The 27,149-nt window shown below is 41.9% G+C and overlaps 1 protein-coding gene across 1 annotated transcript; it reads right to left on the reverse strand.

The window, feature by feature from the left end:
• Positions 1-4,656: 4,656 nt before the first annotated feature.
• On the reverse strand, positions 4,657-21,210 carry LOC104274952 (ankyrin repeat and IBR domain-containing protein 1-like). Its single transcript, XM_009870753.1, has 2 exons — positions 20,987-21,210; positions 4,657-5,118 (listed from the first exon to the last, which is right to left on the reverse strand). The coding sequence occupies exons 1-2, from the start codon at positions 21,172-21,174 to the stop codon at positions 4,803-4,805; spliced, it is 504 nt and encodes a 167-aa protein (XP_009869055.1). The 5' UTR covers positions 21,175-21,210; the 3' UTR covers positions 4,657-4,802.
• Positions 21,211-27,149: the final 5,939 nt, after the last annotated feature.

The following is a 27,149-nucleotide window of genomic DNA, read 5'->3' on the forward strand; positions in this document are numbered from 1 at the left end:
AGGAGGCCATAAGGATGATCCAGGGGCTGGACCTCACAGCTGCCTTCCAGTACCTGAAGGGAACCTACAGGAAGACTGGGGAGGGACTTTTTACAAGAGTGTCCACTGATAGGACAAGGGGAAATGGGTTTAGGTTGAAGGAGAATAGATTTAGATTAGACCTTAGGAAGAAATTCTTCAGTCCGAGGGCGGCAAGACTTTGGAATAAATTGCCCAGAGATGTTGTGGCTGCCCCCTCCCTGGAGGGGTTCAAGGCCAGGGTGGACGGAGCCTTGAGTAGCCCGATCTAGTTGAGCGGCGTCCCTGCCCATGACAGGGAGGTTGGACTAGATGATCTCTAAGGTCCCTTCCAGCCTAGGCCATTCTGTGACTCTATGAAAATGATCTGTTCTCCACATGAAGCTTTCAGATCATGATCAGTCATTTCTTATTTTTCTCCTCAGAAGATCTTATATCCTTCACCTGCCACTGTAAAATACAGAATTCATTTTACAAACCTGGCATCACTCTTGTAGATCCTCTGGAAACTTTTCCCACGTTCTCCTACATAAAAAGAAACCCAAAACACCACAAACCACTGTAGCTACAAGATTTAGTTAAGAAGGTATTAGTGCCATTAAGTATGACACCATGTTATCTTCATAGCAGAGTATCAGGCAGAAATAAAGATAATATTAGGATAACTATCACAATATCCAGCTGACAGTTACCTTACTCTATCTAAACTTCTTGCCAACACTTTGTTGAGTTTCACATTCTGTCTGTACATTTTAAACTCTAACAGAAATGTAACTGAGGCAACTAAGACACTTGAGGAAGAAAAATAAAAAATATAGGTGAAAGAACACATCATAGACCTTTGCTGCTCAAAATCTGGCATGCAAAATGAGGAATGTGCAAATCAACAAGTTTTTAATAACAATACCATGTTTCTCTGGAAGCACTGCTAAAAAAGGCTTGTGTCTCTTTAATGAATTAAAAAGACATTACTAAGTTAAATAATCACAGTAATTTAAAGAATCACAACGTGATATGCCAAACATGCTGCGACAGAGTGGAACATTTCTGCACACAATCAAATCCATTCAGCGTGGAAGTTAAGCCTTTCTCTGCAGTATTTTGAGGTAAGCACACTGACTTGCCCAAACTCTCTGCAGCAATGCTTTTCCCACAGCTGTGCTGCTCAGGGCAGAGACTTAACACACGTGCACGGAGCTTGCCAGTGCTGCACATTCGACTACAGATCACCTACGGGGTGGTGCCTCACCCACAGGGCACGACACTGGGTGTTCCCTCTCTGTGTGTGGGTGTGGTGGGAAAAGGGGGAGAGAGAAGGCTGGAGTTCTCCTGAGAAGTTACAGAAAAAGAAGGAGATGATTGAAGAGGAACGCTGCTCCGAAGTGAGAGCAACCACCACAAAGGCAGGCAAAAGGAGCCCCATGGGATTCTAAGCAATCTTCAGTTTACTGGAGAGAGGGAAGATGACTTGAGGATTGGGCAATTCAGGTTTTTTATATGTGAGGAAGCAAGACTGTGAATACCAGAAATTGAAATATGTTGGGAACTGGTTACTAAACTTTGTTCTGTTTACCATTTATCCACCAGGAGCAGCCGTTCTCACGTGAAAACATTTTAGGTGAATGTTTCTCACCAACTTTGCTCAGAGAGACCATTACATGCTAAATCCTGATACCTCCCATTTACTGATCTGACATGCACATTTGTCCTCTAATGTACAATAATATTTAAAAGCAAATGGATCTTCTTGGGGAAGGCGAGAGAGAACAACTGTGACTGAAAATGCCTGTAGCCAGAATTTAACAGGCAGCTGGATCAAACAAGTGGCACTAAAAAAGAGTACAAGAGAAAAGCACACAGTCTTTTGCAATTCATATTTTTGTTTATTGTATCTGAAAAGAATCAAAAGTAGACAACGAGATAAAAGCAGCACTACACCAAGCTGGGAGACTGGCACCTGTTTTCAAATCACTCCCTTTGAAAGAGACACTGAGTCAGTCCTATCACCATCCAAATAAAGGAAGATCCATTCTAGTCGACAGGAAGAGGCAGGAAATCCCTGCCTGGCATTCAGCTACCCATGTACATAGTCCGCTGGGACTCAGCAGAACTCAGCAGGCAAAGACTGCACGGCCACTTGCCTCCCTGGTAAAAATCACGATGTGTGTAAATAAATTCTAGGGCCATGCCGAAGGCCAACTGCTAGCTGGGGCAGAGAAGAGAGGAGGTACAGCGGCAAGAGTGAGGCTGGTGAGGAGGTGAAGTACTGGCATCTAACAGTGAGAGGGAGGTGAAGTGCTGGCATCTGACAGCAGCATCCTCTTAACCCCTCTCCGTGCTTAGCAGGGGACCGGAGAGACAGAGGCTTAAGCTGTAGCACAGAAAATGGCACAAAGAAGCTGAGTTTCTGTTCATTACAGTCTCAGAAAACCAGGAACAATGATCTTTATACTAACAGAGTGTTGGCTATTGGAAATAAAAAGACACTATCAGAGCTTTTAAAGAGGGGACTAATAGAAAAAGTAGAAGATAAAGAAGATGATGAACAGCTAAAGCTAGGGAATTGAAATGACAAATTTTAAAGGAGAATTTTCAGATGACATCTGGAAACTTGACAGAACACAGTCAGTGTAACAAAGTAATAATGAAGCATATTACATGCAAATCACAGAGAAGTACTGGAAAGGCGGTGCTATTTACCTTTGCTAAAAAAAAAAGAAACACAAACTCACAGATAAATAAACTAACTCTATTAACAAATACCAGAGAATCCCAGTGGAATACAATTCTGACCTTAAAAAAGCTTCACTGACCACCTGACTAGAACTGTAACAATAAAAGTGACATGCTGACCAAGAACAGAAATGCTGCAAGGGCAGAAACCACAACAATAAAGGGAACTTCAGTCACTGTCTCTCCCAAGTATATTGAGAAAATGCTACGCTAATAGACGATGCTCAAATTAAAATTTCAGACTACCTAAGTGACTGAATAATAGACAAAATAGCAAACACGTGAGAAAACTTCTGGCTTTGTCCAGAGTAGTCTACAAGACCTAATTTAAAATGTTACCATCAAAGAACCACTCAATAACAATTTCCAGTATGTACCCAGATTCACCGTCTTGCAGGAGCAGACAGAGGTGAAGAATCCACTGTTGTACTTTCAAAAAGTGCTACTAAATAAAATCATGGGAAAATATTGTAGCAACATCACAAGAATCTGTGAAGCCAGAGCAATGGGACAGAACTGCACGGGAAATAAGATGCTCAGGATACCTCCAGATGAAGAATATGCCAAGAATAAAGTGTGGAAAAGGTAAATGTAAAACCACAAAAAAGAAGGCTCTGAATGTTTTTTAAGCAATATGCCAAGTGCGTAACAGCTAAGAAGAAATGATTTTAGAACATCACCACACAGTAAATCTACACAACATGTTTGTAAAGTTGGATGCTGGACAAAGTGCAAAAGCAATTTCAAGTAACATAAAGCAGAAAAATGATATGAATTGCCAGAGTCCAAATTCTCCGTGGCTGGACCACATGCACTTTATGAAGGACACAACAGAAAGTCTGCTTCAGACTGAAGAGGTTCCAGAACAACCAATAAATCCAATACTAACATAAATATCCAGCACCAGGTGGTACTCAGTCATGACTTCTAATGGAATTCAAACATGGAACTTCTGAACTATTTATTACAACATGCAACTTACTGCTTAACTCTCTCATGGTACAAGATTAGAAGGCAAAAGTTAGATCAGTACTAGAACTAGCTCCAGAGAAAATCAGGGAAGTACAGAGAGCATCAGTCTCCACTGCAGAGAGGTCACCAGTGAAGTCCCACAGGTGCTGGGATCTGACTGTCTTAAGATATGCAGAAGTTATCTAAAACAGCAGGTGAGTAATTATTATGAAGTGGTGAACTCTGCTAATGATACTACGTTAACGAGTGTAGTCTCAATAAACATTGTTGTACATAGAAAAAAAACCCCTAAATTTTACATACAAATGCTGAAGTCTGAATTCATCATTACCACTCAAGACACAAACCTTGATGTTATGACAGACAGACTTATGAAAATGTTAGCTCTTTCTGAAAATGTTAGATGTCTGTTCTTGTGTTCTTTAAAGTAAATTACTAGCACAATTAAATACTAGTCCTCATTATTTGGTATAGTTTAAATATAAATTTGATGAGAGACCTTCAGGTCATTATGATTCCCAATTGCTCATTATTATCCACTACTTTCACAAACATTAAAGTAATTTTTAATTTGTGAAAAGGTAATTATTTTTAAGTATATTAGCACAAATGTATGGCATCTAAAAAACCCTGGGTACTGTGAATTATAGACATCAAACCTACTCCTTAAACATGAACAGCACTTCCCAGTCTTAGCTACAGAGCACAATAAAATGAGCCCTAATTTTCTCTCACGCAGTTATTTCACTTCTCTTTACACACACAGGCATGCCCATGCCTTCCTTTTCAGCTTTCTGCAGTGTTACAATCTTGCAATTATTTCCAATTCTTACAAGTCTACATGAGTCTTTTTTGTGCTGAGAAGTTTATGTCATGAAGTCAATGTATACATATCCAGCTTTTCATCATGCTCTACAGATCGTGTACATTTTGGGCTGCTCATCTTTGTTATTTTTCCAATTAATGAAAAACAGAATTTAAAAGTTAATTCAACGTACTATATCAGATGTTTTTTCCCCAAAACAGCTTTGTGAAACACTGTGCATGTCGTTTACTAACAACATTATACACACTTCTGATTATACAAGTTTTACCTCGACACAGGTTTTCATCCCTGAGGCAGCAGCATAGTGCAAAGGTGTATTTTTTTTGTTATCGACAGCATCGATGGCTGCTCGTTCATACTGTCCTTCATCCAGCTTTGCTCCCTTCCACTTCAGGATCATTTGCAGACAATCTGCTCTTCTGCAGTCGTCTTCTGAGGGTCGTGTCAGGCGAGGATGAAGAGCTCCTTCTGAGATCATGATCTGAGGTCCCATACACAGCAGGTGCATAGATGTCTCATTGTGCACATTCCGTTTATTTGGGTTACCGTCTCTAACAAAAAGGAAAGTTCTGCAAGGGCAGAAAAAAACAGAGAAACAATTAGCACACTATTCCACACATTTCCTTGAAGTGGGAAGCATCTACTGTGACAGCTCTTTTCTTCCTGCCAAGAACAGTTCTCCATTTCTTTTAGGAGTCAAGATCTAGATGAATTACAGAAATATCATTAAGTACCAAATATAATTACTTTGCCAATGTGTGACAAAAATTTTGGTTGGCAAAGCTTCTTCTAGAGTTCTGTACTGTATTGCAACAGACGTTATCCAGTCACAAGACTGATGAAATAGCTACTTTCTTTTTTCTACTCTGTGTCCTGAATAGTAGTGCATTTGGTAGTTTGCAAATAAATAATGCCAGAGCAATCTCTTAAAAATTCATTCTTCTTTCCAGTATCTTTAGTCAGATGCCAATGCAGCACTTACCACTTCTTGCAAATACACTAAATACGTTTCCCGCTAACACTGCATGCCTTGGTGAAAGACTCTCTTTGCTTTCTCACTCTAGAATATATGGAAGTGCAACGTAATGCAAACCCTCACCCACGCAATGACAGAGTCTTCTCGTGAATGCTCTGGAGGCAGTTCCAAATGGACAATAAAGTACACTGGCAAAAAGGATCAGCTCAGGAATGAAAGAGAAAAAACAGCGTGATTCCTGGAACACAGCTCTGATTCCCGACAGCTCCTCAGACGACGAGCAGCTCTCTGCTGTTTCTTGCCAGAAAGGAATTACAAGAAGTCACAATCCAGTTCTGAAATGGCAGAACTGAGACACATCATAGAAGTCCTGTGAAACCAAACCTGCTTTAGCCTTTTGAGGTATACTAAAACAATATTTTATTTTATTAACAGAGAGTGAATGGTAGGAAATGGCAGAGAATAAAGATGACCTCTTTGTAAGACTGGCGTCAGAGACATCCATGGCGAAAGAACTCTGTGCAAGGGTAGAAAGGACAGTTCCCAGGGAGGCCGTACCAGTTCCCAGGGGGGCAATACCAGTTCCCAAGGAGGCAATACCAGTTCCCAAGGAAATATCAGGCTAAATCAGAAGCACAGTATGTACGTTCAAGAAGTCACTGCAGAAACACAGTATAAAACTGGCAGAAGTTACTGCTCATCTCATCTCCAGGCTGTTCCCTGACTCCAAAGAGTTTGTAAGTATGACAAAACCAGTTATTCTGGAATCTTCATTAGATCGATACAGGTGCCCAGATTTCACCAACCCTGCCCTCACCCCTAAGACTGATTAAAACCAGTTTCAATCGCTTTCAGTCTAAAACAGGCAGCTCAGCCACCTGAAGGCAGGCACTGCCTAAATAAAGAATCAGGCCATATGGCCCTTGGTGAACAGCAGAGAGCAGAACAACTTGGTAACCAAACTGACCAAAAAAAAAAGTTATTTACCTCCGTTCTTGCCTTATGCTATGGTTACAAGTCTAAATGTCACCCCCCCCCTTTCCATTGTCCTTGCAGACATCCCACCAGGAGCTACAGGGCATGCCTTTCTCTCTCTCAAGAGTTATCCCATGCTTTGTTCAGGACAAAGAGTAATCCTGAAACTATTTCATTGACAAAGGAAGATGCTATACAGGATGGGTGTGGAGCTTCCCTTTCGGAAATGACTGAGAAGAGGCTGGATAAATATTTCAGTAGAAGAAATTAGGCACAGCTGATCTGGTCCAGCAATGGAAGGATGTCTTGCTGGTAGCCAGATTTCTTTCCTGTCTTCCCTCTGAAAATCTCTGAATGGTTTGAGTTCAAACTAAGACTTATTACTAAAATAACCAGTAACAAAGTATTCAGGCGAAAAAATAAAAACAAACCAGTCTCCTCTATGTTGCCCTATTTTGGCAGAAAAAATGTTCCTTAGAGAAACCTCTCTTTCATCCTTCTGACATGACAGATGTATTTGTTAGGAGATATGAATATGCCAAATCTGAGATCAAAGCACATTTTGTTTGCTTGGAGGTTTGGTTTTTCGCTTGTTTGCTTTCAGAGAAAGGGGATTTATCAAGACAGGCAAAATGCTTCACAGCCAGTTATGTGACACGACTAACCAGGATGAAACACCTGTTTGAATTAGATTTAGGTAGTATGAACTAGAGATAGAAAGAAAGGAAGGGAAGGAAGGTGGGAAAGAACAGAGAGGCAGAAGGAGGGGCAGAAGGGGGGAAAGGGAAAGGGAAAGGGAAAGGGAAGGAAGGGGAAAGGGAAAGTAAAGGGGGAGGGGAAGGAAGGAAGAAAGATGACTCGCTGCAGGACGAGCAGATGAATTCTACAGAGGCACTTAGATATGAGGATGTTAGATATGAGGTCTTGCAGGTACCCACTGCAAAATCTGCATATAGAACTTACATGGCTAAATCTAAAACATCTTGGTCTCTGTGAGGTCTGACTTTGGAGCTTCATTAAAATCTGAGTTTCTTTATATAGGCAATAAATTTATTTTGTGGTACACTAGTGTCTTTTCTTCTGAACTCCTTTTCACAATTTCATTTACAATATTTTTACTTCAAGTAAAGATTATCCCCAACTTAGCCTTCAACGTATTTATAAACTGTAGCAGAAACAGGAAAATGTTCAGAGTCCTTAAGTAAGGAACAAATAAAGTGGTTTTAAAAAAAATTATTATTCACTTCTCCGTCAACCTATGGCATTTACTACCCATATGCCTCCTAATGTTCCATTGCTAAAATCTTGCACCTTCCTTAAGGAAAAAAAGAAGAGACAACAGCACTGGGAAGCAAAAGGCGGTGAACAGACCCTGTGAAAGACCTCATGCATGGCTTCTTTTTCAGTAGTTTTTACAACGAGGTAACCCTGCTGTTAGGTGAGTAGGCCTAGCTATTTCCACCCGACGTCTGTAACCCAATGTTTGTAACGGCAGGAGACACCCCCGACCTTCAGGTTCGCTGTGGCATGAGTAGAGGAGAACGGGTGATGAAGTAGCAGAGGCCTTCTGCAATCCCTGCAGCGGACTACGGTGCGGTGGCAAAGACACCCGTTCGTCCAAGGCAAAGCGTTACGAGGACGCACGCCCCACATCGGAACGTGGGCAGAGTCCTTCTGGTTTCCGTTAACAACATCTCTTCCTCCCACTTTGAGTGGCTTTATACTCAACGTACTGGTTCCTGCTACTTCTCTTGTTTGAAGTAAAACAAACCTCAGCGAAGAACTGTCTGTGGTTTATGTAAGACACTGAACCAGGGCTTGAGGTTCTTTAATTGCAAGATGACCTTCACTATCTCCTCCCAAACCTGATGATGCAGTTTCTCTAGTACCTTTAGCTATCTAATCATTACCTTCTAGGCTTGACAATATCATAACGCACATCTCCATTTTCAATATTTAGCTCTCTTATCATCAGCGGAATTCCATGCTGTGGTATTTTAAAGCATGTGATTCACTCATGAATCAGGTTACAGTGCATCTGACTTCAGAACAGCACAATGTTTTCCTGGCAACCCCTGAAAGTCACAAATCAGAAACTCTTTCTTACAAACCAGGTTTTTTACACACAAACAGAAGTATTAATAACCTTTGCTAACATAACAGCAAAGTTAACTGAATCGTATCAGAGACTATCCTGTCTATATTCATCTCCCTCCCTTTATTTTTTTAAAATCTTACTATATTTTTCCCAGCAACTCTGCCAAAATTCTCTTTAATTTGAGGATTTCATCCCTATTTGACCAATTACATGCTGTAACACTTACTTTGGCATTACTAAGTTTTATGTAGGTTTGTAGAAGAACTTTGTAGAAGACACCAATGCTGAATGGATATAAATGCTCTCCCACAGCTCAAGGCAGATATTTCACGTTATCAACAGCTCAGTGATGAGGTGGTTCTGCCCTAGGCTGAAACTCTGTGCTTTGAAGTAGAATTTGAAGGCTGTCAAATCACTACTCCTTTTTAAATGCAGAACTTCTCTCTAAAGGGTTAAACACTATTTTAAAAGGTAACTTCAGTAATAAATAATTTTCTGTATAATTTTTCCACCAATTTTTCTTGGGAAAAAAGCAATAAAATTCTTGGGTTGAGAAGTTATATATATCCTAATCTAAAATAAGAACTGCTTATGTTCTGCCTGCAGACTTCCGGTTCTCGAACAAGCAGAAATGCATTTTTCTGTACTAATCAAATGATGAAAAGCTCGAGGATGGATTTAAATCTGTCACTGAGCTGTTTTACTACTGCTTCATAGCACAAAAAATATCCCTACTTAGGGAAGTCTATCAGCAAGCCAGATTTTGAACTCCTGCAGCAAAAAGTATCAGCATATTTTTTTTTGAAGAGAGAAATCCAAAAAACCTCCCTAGAAGGCTATTCCCTTGCCTAAGCTCAACATTTGCTCTTCAGTCATAGGTATCTCTTAAAAAATATTCCAACTGTCTCTAAACACATAAAAAAAATCAGTAAGAACCACATGGAAATTTTCAAGAACAAATTTGTGGTATTTGTATAAAACACTGTTGGGCTTGGGAAAAAAATTGTTTTGATTAGTTGTTCTCCTTGCTTGTCATTCAACTTCTGCCTCATAAATGCGTGTAACAAATACCAGAGCTGCCAAAGGAAATCAGCCCCTCACTCTGGACACACAAATGGGCTTCAAGTGCCACAATATTCTCCCTTTCTCTCTCCTTAGCCTCTTCCAAACTCCAAGGATTAATTCGTCAGTGTAAGGGTAAGTCAAGCCTACGCTGAAAAACCCAGCTGAACCCATGACTTACAGTTCAGAGAAGATGACTCGCGTCCAAAAAGGGGTAAATTAACGTATTTTACCTCCGTAAAGTCATTATTTGACAGGGCTCCATTTTTACCAATGGTATTTGGTGCGGAAGACTTTCACAGAGCAGCGCTGTAAACCCCTGCTATTCAGCTCACGACTTCAGAGGTGTAAAAAGCTAAATCTTGCCTGGAAATGTACTGATAGAGTGAAAATATGGGAAATACCACTTAACCACAAGGCAGCCAGACTTCACGATATTTGCAGCTTCCACATTTTGCTTCAAGCTGTAGCTCTTTGCAGAATCCAAACTTAAGGTGGCAAAAGCATCAAAGAAGCGTTGACAATAGTGACAAAAAGGAAAGAGGTGCAACGTTCACACCTACTGCTTATCTGTATTTGCAGAAAAGCAGCAAGAAACTCAAGATCACAAGGCTGTGAACTTGAATAATAAACAACTGGCACATTTCCTCACTCCCAGAAACTAACATCAACACAACCATTTCCTGGAGTTTTAATAAAATTTTTCGTGTTTTGGGACATGATAACCACCATGTTAAACAAGTGCTATATACATTATAGCTATATATATGTATATATAAGCATGCCTATAAAAACCTATGAAAATATACCTATATACATAAAAATAAAACCAAAATAAAAACCAGTGCAAAATGAAATAATAAAGATAGTTCTGATAGACAAAAACAAGTCTGAATCTCTCAAAGACAGTGAAACCTACTGATTTTTTAGTACAAAGCACTTACACACCCTATACAAACTACCTAGCAAATTGCATTGTTGCTTTAAGCACAACAAGCAAGGTCCTAGAAAAAGGTGAGTGCAGCAATAAGGTAAACTGATCCGCGCATGGTTCCTTTTCACAACATCCCCTCTGGTCCTCGCGTGAGATAGCCCATGTAAATCCAGCTTGCTGTTAAAAGTTATACTGCAAACTCCAGCGCAGGCATAAACCTAAAGCTCGGCCTTCTGAGAACTAAAAGAACTAGGGATAAGCCATGAGTTACAACACCACACGGAAGAGCCAAGCCGTGTTACACAGGAATGAATTAATTCATACAATTAGTAAATCATTCAGCTTCCCACACAGAAGGACAACCCTGATGCATCAATAATAGTGGTTATTTCATTAACTCAAGGTACTGTTTCCCCCAAATGTATTATAAGAAAACAATCGCAGTGTACTAGTAAGTCCCTGAAGAAATCTTTTCAGTCATTATTGACAGCTGTATGGAAGTATGTGCTGGTTTAAAAAATATTGTGAAGAGTATTATTATTTATCTGATGTAGAAAGTCACAACTAGCAACCGTAATTATTGATATTTTCATTCATTACATAGCACTAGAAAACTCTTTTTATTAGCACTAACAGTTTCATCTCTGTTTCATTAAGATTCTTAATCTTCTTTTACAGTCCAGGAATATCTTACATGCAGCAAAAACCTGGGCAGGAGACAGTGACTACTTCTACTCTAAGATAAAGAACCTGATGACAGATCATTAACCACTTATCAAAGAAAAAAAAGCAGACTATTATCCTGACTTTCTGTAAGCCTGAAATTCTATTGGCCCCTTGTCTAAGAACCGCTCCTAACACTACCAGAATTCCCATCAACACTCGTAGTATCTGGGTAATATAGTTCTACAGTAACTAGCAATACAGTAAGGAGCGAGACGTCTCAGAGGCTGTCAGTGACACCATCTCCATTTCTGACTTCCATCAGGAGTCTGTGAAGAGCTATTTCTTCCTTCCAAAATCCAAAGTCTTCACTGGCATTAAGACCCCTTACGTCAAGTACTCCACTCTGTCCTCCAGTTCTGTATTCTTCCCAAACAGAACTGCCTCCCATTTGTTCCTACTCACAGCACTCCTACCATGTACACGGCATCTGGCAAAGTGGGTTAAATAAATTTTCTCAGTACTCAAACAATTCCTGCAGTTTTTCAGAGAAAACTACCCATGTGAGAACCAAGTCCAGATTATGGCACAGACAAATCACATCTTTTACTTAGAACAATCTAAAGTTCAAATGGAAATCTCTGACTCTGCCAACACACGCTCTTCTGGACCCATCTCACATGCAGACTTAATGTAACGTGCAGCACAAAAATAATGCCTACAATGCACGCCCTGCCCTAAACTGGCTCTACAAAGCCTTAAAATACTTTTTGCTGCCTCGATGTTGTCACACCTATGGTTTCCTCAAAGAGCTTGGTTCCAACAGTGATTAAAGGTAGGTCAGGACCTGAGTCTGACTTCCAGTTCTGCGCTGACTCATGGTAAGACAGCAGTCCATCACCTAAAGACACTGAAGAAAGGTCTTGTACGCATACGCATCAATAAAGAATTTGCTGTTCTCTTTACTAAAAACATGCAAACAGGCTGAAAAATTTCTTTGGTTTAGTGCGTTTGTGCCAGCTACTACAACTAAGTACGACCTTCTGCAGACAGACAGTAATCTTTGGCTTGGTGCAAGACGAAAAAATGAGGGACAACGGGCAGGAGTGCCAAAGTGATACAACGGAGTCATGGAGCACAGATCCAAAGGCAGCATATACAAAAAGCAAGGAACACGAAACTTCCTTAATCCTTACATTTGTTATACTGTGGGCCAAAAACCCCCATGCTTTATACGTGGTTCCTGTGCCCGTTAGAAGAAACAGGAGCACCAAAACTCAACATGAGGAGAAAGTTCTTGGCTGTGCGGGTGCTGGAGCCCTGGCCCAGGCTGCCCAGAGAGGGTGTGGAGTCTCCTGCTCTGGAGACTTTCCAACCCACCTGGACATGTTCCTGTGGGGCTGCCCTGGGTGACCCTGCTCTGGCAGGGGGTGGCACTGGGTGAGCTCCAGAGCGCCCTTCCAACCCCAACATCCTGTGATTCTATGAAAACACAGAATTAAAACATTCCTGATCCAAAAAGGTATCAACAGCATTCTTCAGTTATCCTTAACTGTGTTTCTGACTTGAGCTTGGACAAGTTGGACTTCTCTTGGACAATCGGGAATTCTGTTTCCATAATCCCATGTCACTTGTGGCTTTTATTTCAATATTCTGAGAGATTTCAATAGAGAAAGAGCTGAGCGCCCAGTGAGAAGAGGCTTCCACTGAGGCTGGCTGCTTACCAGCAGCTTTTGTGACTAAATGTGTTCTGTAGTGCGGAGCCCATGATTTTCATCTCTGGCTGCTTCCTCTACACATTTCTTTAGAGCCAGAACCAGTCCTCGAACCTAGGTGTCACCCTTCCAGCCTTCTCTCCAAATCCCTCCTTTGAACACTTTTTCTTCCAAAAGTACTATCCACACTGAATTCTCTTCTCAGATATCTGTGGGATTGTTATTTTTAGTTCAGTTTCAAACAAATGTCAGATGAAATAATAAGCATGAAACTACCACTGAGTGGGTTTATCTTCACCGTTCCAACACACAGCTTTGTGTTTCTGCACAGCAGCTGTTATCTCCACATCAGCTTGTAAATCACCTGGCAGTGTATGACATCTAGTGTCGACAGCACTCACACAGCCCTAATGAGGAAATTACACAGCAAATAATAACAGGCTTTACAAAATTTCTATTCTATTTATTAAAAACTATTAATGTATTATAGAGATTGTCTCATCTTCCTCTATCTCTCCTTCCAGAAAATTCCTTTCAGCCTGTATGTTGCTTGATCTTTAATGATACTAATTCTTATTTTCCTTAAATGTCTCAGTGAAGTAATTACATTTAAATTGGAACAAAAATTACAAACTTAAAAGATCAAATCATCCACAGTCTATGTTTTGGCCAAAAGGAAAACTGGGTTTATATGCAATATTTAGCCGAAATATTCAGTGACATTGTATTTAGCTATAAAAGTTAATTACTTATTTCTGGTAAATTTACTTCTGTTTATCAGCAACCGCAAGTCTCTTGGTGATCATTCCAGTAACTACTGAGCCGACAGATCTCCCTGGTAAGGAACCACGTGTGCCTTTAACCCCATTTGACGCAATGATTCAGCAGTTACAAATCAACTCATCCGAGTCACAAACTCTTCCGCGTAACAAAGCGAGCTGAAATAAAGATTCGGTCATCCTGGCTGGCATGGACCAAAGCTCTACTCCTGTACAACCCAAATACAATTTTACTTTGCCTGTGGTAAAAAGTTCACAAAGGTTCTACTAAGGAGAACAGGCAACACAGAGTAAGAAATCTTCAACAGCACACCGCATTAATACATCTCATCTCACCGGTCCCTAACAAGGAAATCTTATTCTGCAGTATCTGATTTGCAAGGAAAGAAAAGTAAGAACAATGTGGCGAATAGATGATCGCTTTAGTAAGAGTATTTAAACAGTGCTTAAATACGTGCAGGGAAGAGCACTGCATCCCAAGTTTCCCGCCTTCCCAAGGGTGCAGAAAAACCAAGCAGCAAGAAGCAACAGCTCAGCACCCTTTCCCCATTAGCCCTTATTAGACAAGTTGCTGCTATTAACCTTATTATTTTTCTTTTGCTCACATTTGTATCAGAAATACAGTTAGGAGAGTAATTTAAGAGGGAATATCAGTCTTAATGGCAGAGCATTGAATAGATTTTTCAGAAGTTTGATGAAGAAAGAATAATATTTTGTAGCATCTTTCTGACTATTTCAGCACGAATTATTTAGGTCAATTTGGATCTCAAAGTTTAAACATTTACAGAACTTCTGCCTCAGTCAGAGCAGTGGAGAGTTACATGGCCTGACATAACCTCCTCTTTATTTACATCTCCAGAAAAAAAAAAAACAAACATGAAATTCAGAGCAGCTTCAACCTTATCAGAAAACAATCAACTGTAGCATATCTCTCTAAAGCCAGAAGATCTTCAAAGAAGTCAACAGGGTTTTCTTTAACACTTCTCCTTATCATGCATTTTTGCAGCACAAAAAATTCCCTAATATCCTCTCAACTTGAGAGAAACCACGTTCCTGAAAAGAGTCCACACGCATCTCCCACCAGTACAGCCCATGACTGCAAAAGGAACAAAAGCCAACAAAATGTGACACGGGAAGAGACGCTCTTGAATGCAGTAGGACCCATGCAATGTTCCCTCTGATGTCAGCAAATTTGCTGTTAAATTTGTCCTACATGACATATTGGTAATCTCCACACACCTTCTTTGATTGCATTAGAATTGCTTAGACCAGTCCTTACCAAAACCTCCTAAACCACCACAAAAATTAGATAAGGTAAGATAAAAGACTACATTGAGCAGAAATTCCCAGAGCTGTGTATTTATGAAATGTATCAGGAAATTTCAGCTCAGAGGAAACCACCACTACTTCGATCTTCTGTCATTCTAATGCAGTGAAAAATACTTATAGCAACGAAACAAGAAATACTTCCTGAAGCCAAATCCCAGGCGTATTTACCAATGTTTCTCTCTGGTTAGCTTAACTATGCTCTCAATGCCAGAGTTCCTTTGCTATTATTTCTGACTGGCGGGCACCAAGAATGCTAAAAAAGTGGGCGGGATTTTTATTCTGTTCACTTTCAGCATTCGCTTCAATTTCCAGACTCTTCTGTAACTGAAACCTTTGTTTTTCCTGTTCTAGAAACAGAACCAGCTTCTCAAACCTGTCGTGTCTCCCAACACGTGTCTCTCTGTTTCTACCACCTCCTCCTCCCCCATTCTCCAGCCCAGGACCAGCAGCAAGTGCTATGGACAATCCACTCTGGGTTGTTCCGTTTTAGCTCAGACGCAGCAGTATGAAGGAACAACGAGGAAAATCTGTCATTGATCCAAAAAGCTTCCCAGCAGAGCGCCAACACTGAAAGTCACCCCACACCACACACTGCAAAACGACCATTTATTTAAGGTATGTTCCTTCCCCTTGCAACCACAAGTAGTCTCCTTGCGATTTCCCGCAACTCCATCTCAGCCACCCTGTTCTCTTGTCTTATTTCAGGAGCCGTTGACCAACAGCCAGATCCTAGTGAGGAACTTTCCTCACTGACAGCAATTCTTCTGAACTGAGCAGTCAGATGGTTTCAAATGTACCTTAGGCACGAAAAGCCTGAGGGCACTGGAGGTGCTTGATTATCCCAAGACTGCATTTTGTAAAGACAACAAATTTCCTGTATGCTCTTTCTCCGTAATATTTATATGCTCATTTAGGGAACAAAAATTTAAACTACCTTCCTGAACATGAATCTTCTGCCAAGACCTTCATTCTCGGGAACAAATGTTTACGGTGGAGTAAGACCAATATGTACCCTGTACAAATCTCTCAAAATTCATCTGTGAGTGCTATGTATCTTTTATTAATTTTTTGTTTCTGAGTGCTACGTAACTTTTTCCTCTTACTTCCTGAAGCCCTGCCTATCATCCACTATAGACTACCTATTACTAGCTTGTGGTGAACACAGTCTGAATAGCGACATCAGTACAGTTCTGCAACACAGGGATGACATTTCCAAACTAGAGCTGTTAACAACCAAGGCAAACTCCTTTGAATCTAAGCACCAACAGCAGTTGAGAGACTGTAGAAGAAAATCACTGAGTAAATCTCACTCAAATTGTTCCTGCAGTATTTACAATATAGTCCAATAAAGAAAACTTCAAAGGTTTAGTTCTTTGCTTCCAAAATGGAAATTAACCTTCTCATGTTTTCTGGAGTGATTTCAAGGGGTGTATTTTCTCTTTTGTACCCTTCTATTTTTAGTAAATGGCCTTAGACTGTGAGGGGCTGGCAGAGGTGGCAGCCCATGGGAAGCAAGGCTGCAGCGGCTCCACGTGCCCAGGTCCAGCGAGGGGCACGACGGGGCTGCGTTCCAGCAGACTTACCTGCGCAGCACGTACAGACATGGTGGCCCACACAGATGCATGTGCATGGAAACACTCAACATGCACACGACCACAAACAACACGGGTGGCCCCATCCCTTTCCCCTCTAGAAGCAAGCAGGTGAAAGGCTGCCAGTGGGAAAAACAGATTCATAAGCAATGTTGATCCTTTCAGCAACTGGCCTTAGATGCTCTTTACCACACTAAGGTCCCTCCCACTCTGTTTTGGTTGGTGGATATTGTCCCTCCAACTCAACAAACTTCATGACAGTGCAACAATTCCTAACCTGGAAGACATTGTGTCCCATCATAACTGGTGCTGGATGGCCCGGACCTTCCAGTTACCTCACACACACAGGTACTGCAAATCCCCAGTAACTGGCCTTCAACACCACCACTACCTGGCCCCTGGATCCTCTCATCTCCAGGTGGCTCCAGTAGGCTCCCAGCTGACCTGTGGACTTCAGGACAGCTTGAAACATGGCTCCCAGGCCACTTACACTACCCGCTGGCTAGTCCAGCTTGATATCCAGTAGCCATAGCACACTGATACCCGCACTGACATAAGCATGCCCTCTGGTCTCTCCAGCTGCTTGCACCCCAAACTCAGGGATCCCTGTCACAAGGACCCTACTTGAGTTGCCTGTACTTAGACCTCTATACACAAACATGCACATGGCAGAGAGCTGTCACCTGGGAAAATAATCAGAAATAGAGATTAATGAGATTATAGGACAGACTGTGGTGATCAGGTATGGTCAGACAAACTTAATGGTCTGATGAGCCACCCACTTCCATGTCACCAGCCCCCTTCAGCCCCTGCTCTGTTGTCCCAGATGTGCTCCTCCCTAAACCACCGTGATCCCTTTGGTGGGCTGACCTTTGCTGGCTTCCAGGTGCGCACCTGGCCACTCACTCCCCTCCTCAAATGACAAAAAACCTCATGGTTTGAGATAAGGACAAGGCTCACCAATTACTACCACAGGCAAAAAAGACTCAACTTGTGGAACTTAATTTATTGCCAACTAATAACAGAGTAGGGTAGTGAAATAGAAATAAAACTGAAAAAACTTTTCCCCTATTCCCCCTTCTGTCCAGCCTCAAATGGACTCCTGACTCTTCTACCTCCTTTCCCACCAAGCAGTGCTGGATGAGGAATGGGGGCTGTGATCTGTTCATAAGCCTTCATCTCTGCTCCTCCTGCCGCCGTCCCCTGTTCTGGCTTGGGGTCACATCCAGGGGATACAGTCTTTCCAGACCCGCTCCAATGTGGGTTTTTCCCACAGGCTGCAGTTCTTCAATAACTGCTCCAGCATGGGTCCCTTCCCCAGGGTACAGTCCTTCAGGCACAGACTGCTTCAGCGTGGGTCGCCGACATGGCCGCAGGTCCCGCCAGGAACCCTGCTCCCGCGCGGGCTCCTCTCCACAGAGCACAGCTCCTGCCAGGGGCCTGCTCCGGCGTGCGCTCTCGCTGTGGGGCACAGCCGTTAGCTCTGGTGTGGGGTCCCCCAGGGGCTGCAGCGTGGTACCTGCTCTGCTGTGGACAGCTGCTCCCCGGTGGACTTCCATGGGCTGCAGAACAGCCTGCCTCTTCCTCTTCATCACCATGGACCGCAGGAAAATCTGCTGTGGCGCCTGGAACCCCTCCTCTCCCTCCTTCGCCTCTGGCCTTGGTGTCTGCAGGGCTCTCTGTCTCCCGGTTTTTTCACTCCTCTCTCTCAGCTCCTGTTCAGCGTTTTACACCCTTTCTTAACTATGTTACCCCGGAGGTGCCACCAGCACCACTGACAGGCTCAGCTCTGGCCAGTGCCCAGGCTGTTTTGGAGCCCGCAAGGGACGGCTCCCGACCTCTCCTCACAGAAGCCAGCCTTGCAGCCCCCACGCGAACCCTGCACGATCCCCTTCTGTAGGCTGCCCCAGTGGGTGTCAGAGCCAGGACATGAGTGGACGGCTCTTCTGCGACAGCTCTGGACCTGGGGGGCTCCTCCCTTGGATGAGCCTACTGGGCTCCCCAGCTGCTCTGCCTCTGGGCTGCCCTGCGCTCCTGGGGATGAGCCCTCCATCACACAACCGAACCCCAACAACGTAGCCCTACTGACCCGACAGAGAAAACGAGACAGCTCTCTGCTGCGGGGAACTGCCGAACTCTCTGTAATAACTTCTGGCAACTTTGAGCGCCACCTCGAAAATTTTTGTTTGTGCTAATGAGCTGCGACCAGCAACTTTTGGTTTTTAAACATTAAATGCTCTGTTAAAACAAACTGATCTGCCAGGTAAACATTATTTAGGGTGCAGACCAAACAAAAGTTATCTATTAATGGCATTTCTAACTATTTGCCATGTCTTGTTCCCACATTTCTAATACACCAAAGATTTCTATGATACTCATGGATAATTCTCATAGAAACAATCCTAGTATTTAACACGTTCTTGTTGAATTCTGTGAGGAGAAGAGAAATTAACAGGAAAATTTCACATTTTTACAGCTCGATTATACACTGAATCCAGTTTCTGGGCTGTAAATGCTGGATGAAAGGCACAGCAGCCAGATGATTCAGACACTTGCTCTAAAACAACTCTGCAGTTCAAAATAGCCGAGAAAGTTTTGTTGCCTTAAGTTTCTGTCAGTAGACTTCATGCTGGATTACACACGGTTTGCCCAGGTGTCAGGAGTTTTGCCCGATGACCTTTTCACCTCCTTTTCACGTTTCTTGTTTTGGCACCTCCGAGATCAGTAGCCAGAATACCTGCAACTCCCTTCCACTGCAAACTCGGCGACATCTGCGCTTTCGCTGCGTCTCAGGCAGCGCCCACCATCCAGACATCTGGGAAGGGACTTTCTCCCTCAGCCTCCATATTTGGTAACGGCACCGCCGGACAGGCGATTTCTAAACATCACAGAAGATCTCTCTGAAAGTATTGTTATGCAAAAGGTGCACCCACGACTGCGTCTCAGGACTCTTAAAAATTTTGAGAAAATTTCCCACAGTGAATTGTAACACATGTCAGTTCATATCTACTGACGATAATACAAACATCAGCTTATACAGAATAACTGAATTGAATGATATACGTCTAAGTAACATTTAGGAGTTTGAACTACTAGTTACTGTAGCTACAGATTCCCTAATATTTAAAATGTTTAATGAAGAGATAAAGAGAAAATATTATAATATCATGGGCATCTCAGAACTGTAAATTTCTCTCTAAACACAAACAGATTAAAATTAAGTTATTTTTAGCTATTGTACTTCATTAGTAACTCGTAGCATTCATTTTAACATTCAATCTATTTAATCTCTGCTGATATCCAGGACTTTCTGTAAAAAAAGGAAGAGGCTTAACTGGAAATCACTAGTGCCCTTTATACCATCAGCTTTGCAAACAGGCACACAGTAAGTCTGGTATTTATTCACTCTTACTGCTTTGTTTAGACAAAAAGGCTACATTTTTGTTAGCATGTCTTACAGAGCAGTTCTGAACAAAGCCCTTAGAAAGACACCAGAAAAGTAAATAGTAAAGAAGCCTCAGTAAATCACTCCTGGCAACAGACAATTCTAACAGTCCAGGTTTCCAGAAGCAGCCTCCAGCAAATAACAGCACCTTCATTGTGCTTACTGGTAAAAAATGTGTTGCAAACCTGGGACTCAAACTAGAAATAAAGAATGATATTCCAATAATTTTTTAAAATGTGTGCAATATAAAACTGAGTTGTTCTGTGAGACTTAGATGCTAAAGGTCCCATGCAGCTAGCAGTAAAATGTCATTGCTAAATTACCTTTTCTTTTTTTTTTCTTTTAAACAAAGCAATTATTCAAAATCTCATATTAGCGCAATATGAATTAACTAATGGACTGCTCAGAAGTCAGCAATTATGACTCCATTTCTCTCCCTATGTTCAAACAATTTAATGTGTCCTCGTTGTTTCAATGAGGCTATACTTTATTAAGAGATACTTTCTTGAGAGAAATAACCTGAAAAACTCAGAGAAAGAAAAAATCACACAGAAAACATAAAAAAACCCAAACCCTGGATGTTATTTTAAATTAAGATTTTTTTTTTTTCCTAATAATTCAAGAATCAGGAAAGGGGGCAAGCTGGGGATGCTAAGAAGCAAACAAACGGATTCAGTGATTAAAGGTGAACATTAATTAGAAATATAGAATACATGGGGAAGAAAACTATTTAGTAAAAAATCAAGATAAATGAGAAGTTATAAAGTATAAAAAACCCTGTTAGGTGAATCTAAAACACTGAGGAAAAATTTATGGTGGGAGGGTAGGTCGGGTACGCATGCCCAAGCAAAACTTCCAGTCGTACTCACCCCAGAATGCGGTTCATCCCATGCCGAGCAGCGTAATGCAGCGGAGTGTTGTGCTGGTACGTTTCTCCGTAAGAAGTGTTGGGGTCAAGAGTCTCTTTCAGTTGTGGGTTGCTCTCATAGATTTGGCAGGCCAAGTTTTCATCTCCGTTTATGAGAGCTTTGCGGAACTTGGTGGTTGTATTTCCCATGTTGCTATCCTAGCTGTCAGTGGCGCTTCTTCCCTTCCCCTTCATCCACTTGTGGAGCAGTTCTGTAACATGCTTCACAGCCTAGAAAGACAAACGATGTTTCAGTTTTTCTGAAAGACATCCTTTCCTAGGTGAACTCCCACAGAGCTACAGCACCATAACCAGGAACGTGAGGAGGTCTACAGGGCCTGTAAACTCTATTCACGAATTGCTTTAGTCCTGCCAGCTAAATACACACAAATTCCCTGATAAATTGTGCCAAGTATCTTCACTACCTATACTCTTTGAACATGAAGAAAAAAAATGGCCAATATCCACCTGTGTTAGAAGATGAACAGTGAAAAGTCCATGAATGAAAAGTAAATTAGAAATCAGAAATTATTTCAAACCAAAGTAGAATCAAAGCAAACTTCTTCAACTAGGAGGTGAAATTCTTCAAAAGCATGCAAGAAAGCAGACAGGAGTTTAACTTTTACCTAAAGGAGATTGTGTAAAAATGCCCTTGAAGCACCCGTGCGTGTGTAGGTGGGCATAAAGAGCGCTCTTCTCTGCCAGCAAGACGAATGCACATGAAGACAGGAATCAACACAGCCACTGTTAAGCTCTTTCAAACACCTAATCCCATTTTTAAAAACGACACTTAGACATCAACAGTGAACGAACGGGTCCATACAACACCAGGCATTATTCTGGCCCAAACTGACTGCCCTGTACAAGTACTTCAAAGTGCTCCCCAGCTGCTCACGCTCCCCAGCCTCTCACCTCTACCCGACGGAGCGGACCAGCAGCCCGAGTTGCACAAGGACAGGGCAGACAGAGCATCTCCGCTCATGAGACGGGGCCAGAGAAGCTCGTCAGGTCGTGCAGTCAGCAAGAGCACACGTGAGCTTATGTCCCAGGGGCAGAGAGGGGACACAGCAGCAGGCTGCAGCTGGTAGCACAGTGAACCTTCCGGCAGGGCTCCCGTGCGTGAGTCATCCCATCCAGACTGCTCCACGCCAGACCTGTCACGCCACAAAGCACGCACTGGGAACCAAATATGCCAGGCACAGTAGGTTAGAAAATCAAGATTTATTATGTTGGGCACATATAATCAGGCAGGGCAGGAGCTGTTTCATGCCCAGTGCTTTATATTCCACTTGTTGGGACTATCCCAAAACTTCCATTTCTAAACTGGCTTCTCAGCACAGTTACTGGTGCCCAGACAGCCTTACAGACAGAAGAAATAGATGAATTCAAGGGGTCTAGAGGTGCAAAAAAACGAAGGGAATGACGATGTGGATGCAATTTATCTGGGGACACCAAGGGGAAAGCCCACTAAGGATTCTGTGGCATTCTATACCTTTTTGTCATCTCTATGTTTTAAAATACAAACATGCAGCTTCTCTGAAGGTGTAATATTTATATTCTTCAAGACTGCCTCTCCATGTTCACATTACCATGTCACAGCTCTCAGTGCTGTAGATCAACGTGTTTTCAGATTCGGAAGCAGCTCCATTACTCTAAATGTTGGATAGTTTCACGCATTAAAGAAAAACTGTACAAACTCAAGAAAAAACTCTACTTTCTTTTCAGTCAATCAGCATTTCATATTACCTTCAATGGCTAGGATCTCAAAAGTAACTTGAAAGAATGATTTTCATTAAAGTTTGCTAATGAGATTAGTTCATGGTATCAGATTATCTGTCAATCCCTATTCATCACCAATAGGTCTTGAGACTATGAAATAAATCAGACAAGTTCCTGAAAGATACCACATTCCTAAAATCTTCATGAAAATCGATAATAATCGCACTAGTGCCCATTAGGGGAAGAAAACGAAACAGTCTTCTTCCATTATCTGAAATTAGAAGGTAACAGCACCAATTGCCACGTGCTTATTTCTGGAAATTAGCATGCAGAGAGCTCATGCCAGCTGCAGAACATGCTGCCTCTCACCCGGAACTGGACCATTAAACAAGCCTGGGCAGGGATGAGAGAGGGCGTGGAGTGTAAGGAGATGAGATGGTGCCCTCGGGCAGCCCGGGGCTGGGGCAGGGTGGTGCTGCTGAGATGCTGAAGAGAAGACCTCAGTGGATTTAGGTGGTGGTCTGGAAATGTACAGCAGAGCTGTGGGCCTGTGTTGAGTGGCTCTACACAACTAAGCAACCTCAAGCTACTGCAGTGCAGAAGAGGCCAAACTGGTACCTTTCATTAACTCCCTTCACACCAAACAAACTGGTTTTGGTGAAACACAGATACATGAGACAGTAGCACAGTCTTCAACAACTGATAGCATAAAAGATGTAGGTATGTTGCTTGAATTACTGTGTACATTATCACAACAGGGAATTTGGGGGATATGTAGCATGTACTGCGTAGGTCACCGAGCAAAACAGTGGCACCTGCTCCTCCGCAAAAAGCTTACAGCCTGTGGGCACAATAAAGGGTTTTACATGATACACACGATATAGAAAGGCGAACAACATTAAGAGAATTAAATACTTGTCTGCGTAACAGGACCACTCTCCAAATGAAACGATTCTCAGTCAAAGGAGAGTTTGAAGGATTACGAAACAGAGCAGTGATGTGGCTTTGAACAGACACAAGTGAAACTTCCGCAAAACCAAGAATCAGCACAGAGGTGTGGAAGATCAGCAAATGGCTAACGTAACTAAAATCATCACATTATCAAAATCAAATGAAAGATGATAGAATGAGGATAGCCCATGAAAGCCCTTCAGGTGAAGGCAAACAGCTTATATTTGATGTGATAGTAGGAAACTAACCTCTGCAAGAGAGCAAGGACAGAAGTGACAGGTTCAAAACTAAAGGAGAAAACAATTCCCTACTTAAAATACATGATATAATAACCTGTGCTAATGCCTTTCACCCACAAGGTCTCTCATCTTTAATACGATGACAGCCATTAGCCTTTTATGCTTTGAAAATCTGGCAGTCCACGCTGTATTCTTCTTCTCTGAATTAGCCATTAAACATGCCAGCAGGAAGACAAGGAAGAAGTTGTCTCTGTACCCTGGCTGTAACATTTGGCTCCCAGCGTGTCTGGAAGCTCAGAAGAACCCAAGATGTGACAGCTGCTGCCTCTCTCAAGCTGCTGTGGCTCATGAAAGCCCTGATGTAAAATAGTCAAGATCTGGCCATTTGCAGCCTTCTGTTCATTTCCTAAGCTAACAGATCAACTACATCCACCATCAAAGAAGCGTCTACTTCAACTGAAGGAGAAAAAGGACAAAATACGAGCTGATACAACAAACCCCCAGATCTGAAAACAGCCGAAAAAGGGCCCAGTCTGCCTTCCTTCCGGGTTGTTTTTTCCATCAAGAGCTTCCAAATCGTTCCGTGTTCTTATAGCACAGCAAGCCAGCAAGGCCAGTGCTGGAACCAGGCGGTGCTTCAGAGAAAGGAAACGTGGTTTGCTCCTTCAGCCTCTCATTTCATGTTTCTGAGGGTGAAAGGCATGTAATACCCGTATTTCCTTCCAAAGGAGGGGGAACATGCGGCCAGGAAGGGGCCCGGGTGGTCCAGCCAAGGCCCAGGCTCAGGGACCTGCAGAGCCCCTGCGGGCTGCGGGCAGAAGTTGCTGAAGCAGCTTCAGCAGCTCCTGGGCTCACGTGGGTCGTGTGGGGTGTCCATGTCACTGCTCTTGCTTTGTTGTTTTTATAAATCCAGCACTTAAAATCCGTAGGCTCTATTTTCAGTTGCCATATTACAAAAACATGACAGTAAAACAAAAATGACAACATGAAAATGACAATTGTCCAATATCTTTGTCAATATCTTAATATATCTCAAAATATCTTTGTCAAATATCTCAACTGTCAAATAGAATGAGACCTAAATAGAATTTTACAGGGCAAAGACAAGGTATTTGTCTGGTAGGCAGAACTATTCACTAACTCTTCAAGTTCTATGGCAACAGAAGGGCTATACTGTGGCCTTTACCATAACTTCATAACATCTATCATAACCATAGATATCATAACCTCTTACACCAAAGGATACAGGAGAAAGTAAATGCAACATTTGCTAATTATATCCCGTATTATTTCAGAATTACAAACATCAGCCATCTCATTCAAAACTATAAACTACTCTACTATTGCAAAAAAAAATGTTCCAGCCAAAGTACTGGTTACAAAACCCACCTTAAAGATTCTTACCAGCCAGGGGCATCACACTTCTCTGCTGTGACAATGAACAGTAAAACTTCTGTGGGCTTATGAGCAATACTGCTAAAAGCAACACCTTGGTATCACAGCTCTACGAATATTTAACAAAGAGTCGGCCACTCTCACAACAGCTTGAAAACTCAGTACAAGATGAAGAAAGGGTGGATAGAGAAAGACATGGGTAGAGCAAGGTAACACTGAGATTTTGAGAGCAGTTGCATCAGCTGCCCAATTACTACTGATATTTCTATGGGCACCATCACAGAAGTGAGTTTGAAAGATAACGGTAATGGCTTAATGGGATTTTCGAAGGAGTTCCTCTTCTGAAATACTGCCATGGTGCTTGCTAGAAATTTATAATGAATAAAAAAATATTGTACAAGTGGGATCAGGTATGTGTTTTGGAGATGTCCTGCTTCTAAGGCTCATTTCGGAACCACACAATGAAAACACAAGCTGTCATGAGATGACGTACTTCTCTCCATTCACATCTGAACTGCTGGAGTACAGAAGCAGAATTTCTCACCGAATGCAGCACTAGCACGGGAGCATACAGCAGCCATTCTATACCTCGCAGGGTGAAGAAAGAAAGGGAGATGTACTGCACTACGCTGTACTGCTTAGGAAATCTATCAAAATCAGTGAAAAAATACTAAGGTTTAACTAGAAGAAGAAAGCGCTGTATGTTTCTTACACCAAAAAATCTATTATCTATATAACGAGCAGAGATCAGCAATGAATGGAATAATAATTTGCAACCATTATTTTACAGTGTAACACTGTGCAATTCCACAGTTTAGCCCTAAAAAGTTGCAATAAAATTTGCACCTTAAAAAAGTACACTTCTAACTTGATAAAAGTAGATTTCAACATTACTGTGGAATACCTAAGTGAGCCAAGTTCTAAGTAGTAAGACTTTGCGCAGCCCCTCATAATTAAATGTAAAAACGTAACGATAAAATACATTCTTGACTAAAATTGGTGTACATTACATGATTTCTACATCCTTGGAAAGAATAGTGATACTGAACTGCTTACACAAAAACAATAAAGAAAAAAGATCTGTATCAGAAGTACTTGTTTTTCAAAAGCACTTGGCTTCTGCTGAAGTGCAAAATACTGTGCTGCATCCTCAAAGCATCTTCTGTTTCAAGCACAGTTAGCTCAAAAGGTAACTATTTTATTTGTTTTGGATACTGCAGTTAAGCAGCTCATTTTTAAAAGCTGAGTTTCTCAAATATTATTGCAGAGTCTCTCCTGCGTTATAAATCATAACTTACTGCAGAGAGAAATCATGAACAGCTTCATGCTTTAGCAGGAATCTAGTAACCTGCTAGACTTAGGAGAAGTGTCAAGTCATGACGTTGGTAATTTATTTTAACAGAAATGACGCAAGTCAAAAGCTATGTTCAAGAATTCTCTGGACTCAAAGCCCTGTCCCAAACACAGCAGAAAAAGTCCTGGTTAGTGCTCATCTTCCTCCCTTGTCCCCTTCCCTCTCTGCCAAGTAAAAGATGTCACAGTGCCACAAAACTGCTCATTCAAATGTGCATATCGACTTTATGTAGGGCTGGCAGAGATGTCTATAATAATATGTAGCAGAAAAAGTTAGGATAATGCTAATTTTTCCATGTTTACAATATTAACATTTGCCAAGTTTTAATTAACGGGTAAAAATGGCTCTTGCTGGATACCTGCATCTCCATTTCTTCTGCAAAGTTTTAGAGTAACAAACACACTAGCAAAGCTTGAGAATCAAGTTATGGAAAAGTGGTGGTGGAGTGGGCTTGTTGGTTTTGGTGC

Source organism: Apaloderma vittatum, unplaced genomic scaffold, assembly GCF_000703405.1.
Source record: "Apaloderma vittatum isolate BGI_N311 unplaced genomic scaffold, ASM70340v1 scaffold18100, whole genome shotgun sequence".
Lineage (NCBI taxonomy): Eukaryota > Metazoa > Chordata > Aves > Trogoniformes > Trogonidae > Apaloderma > Apaloderma vittatum.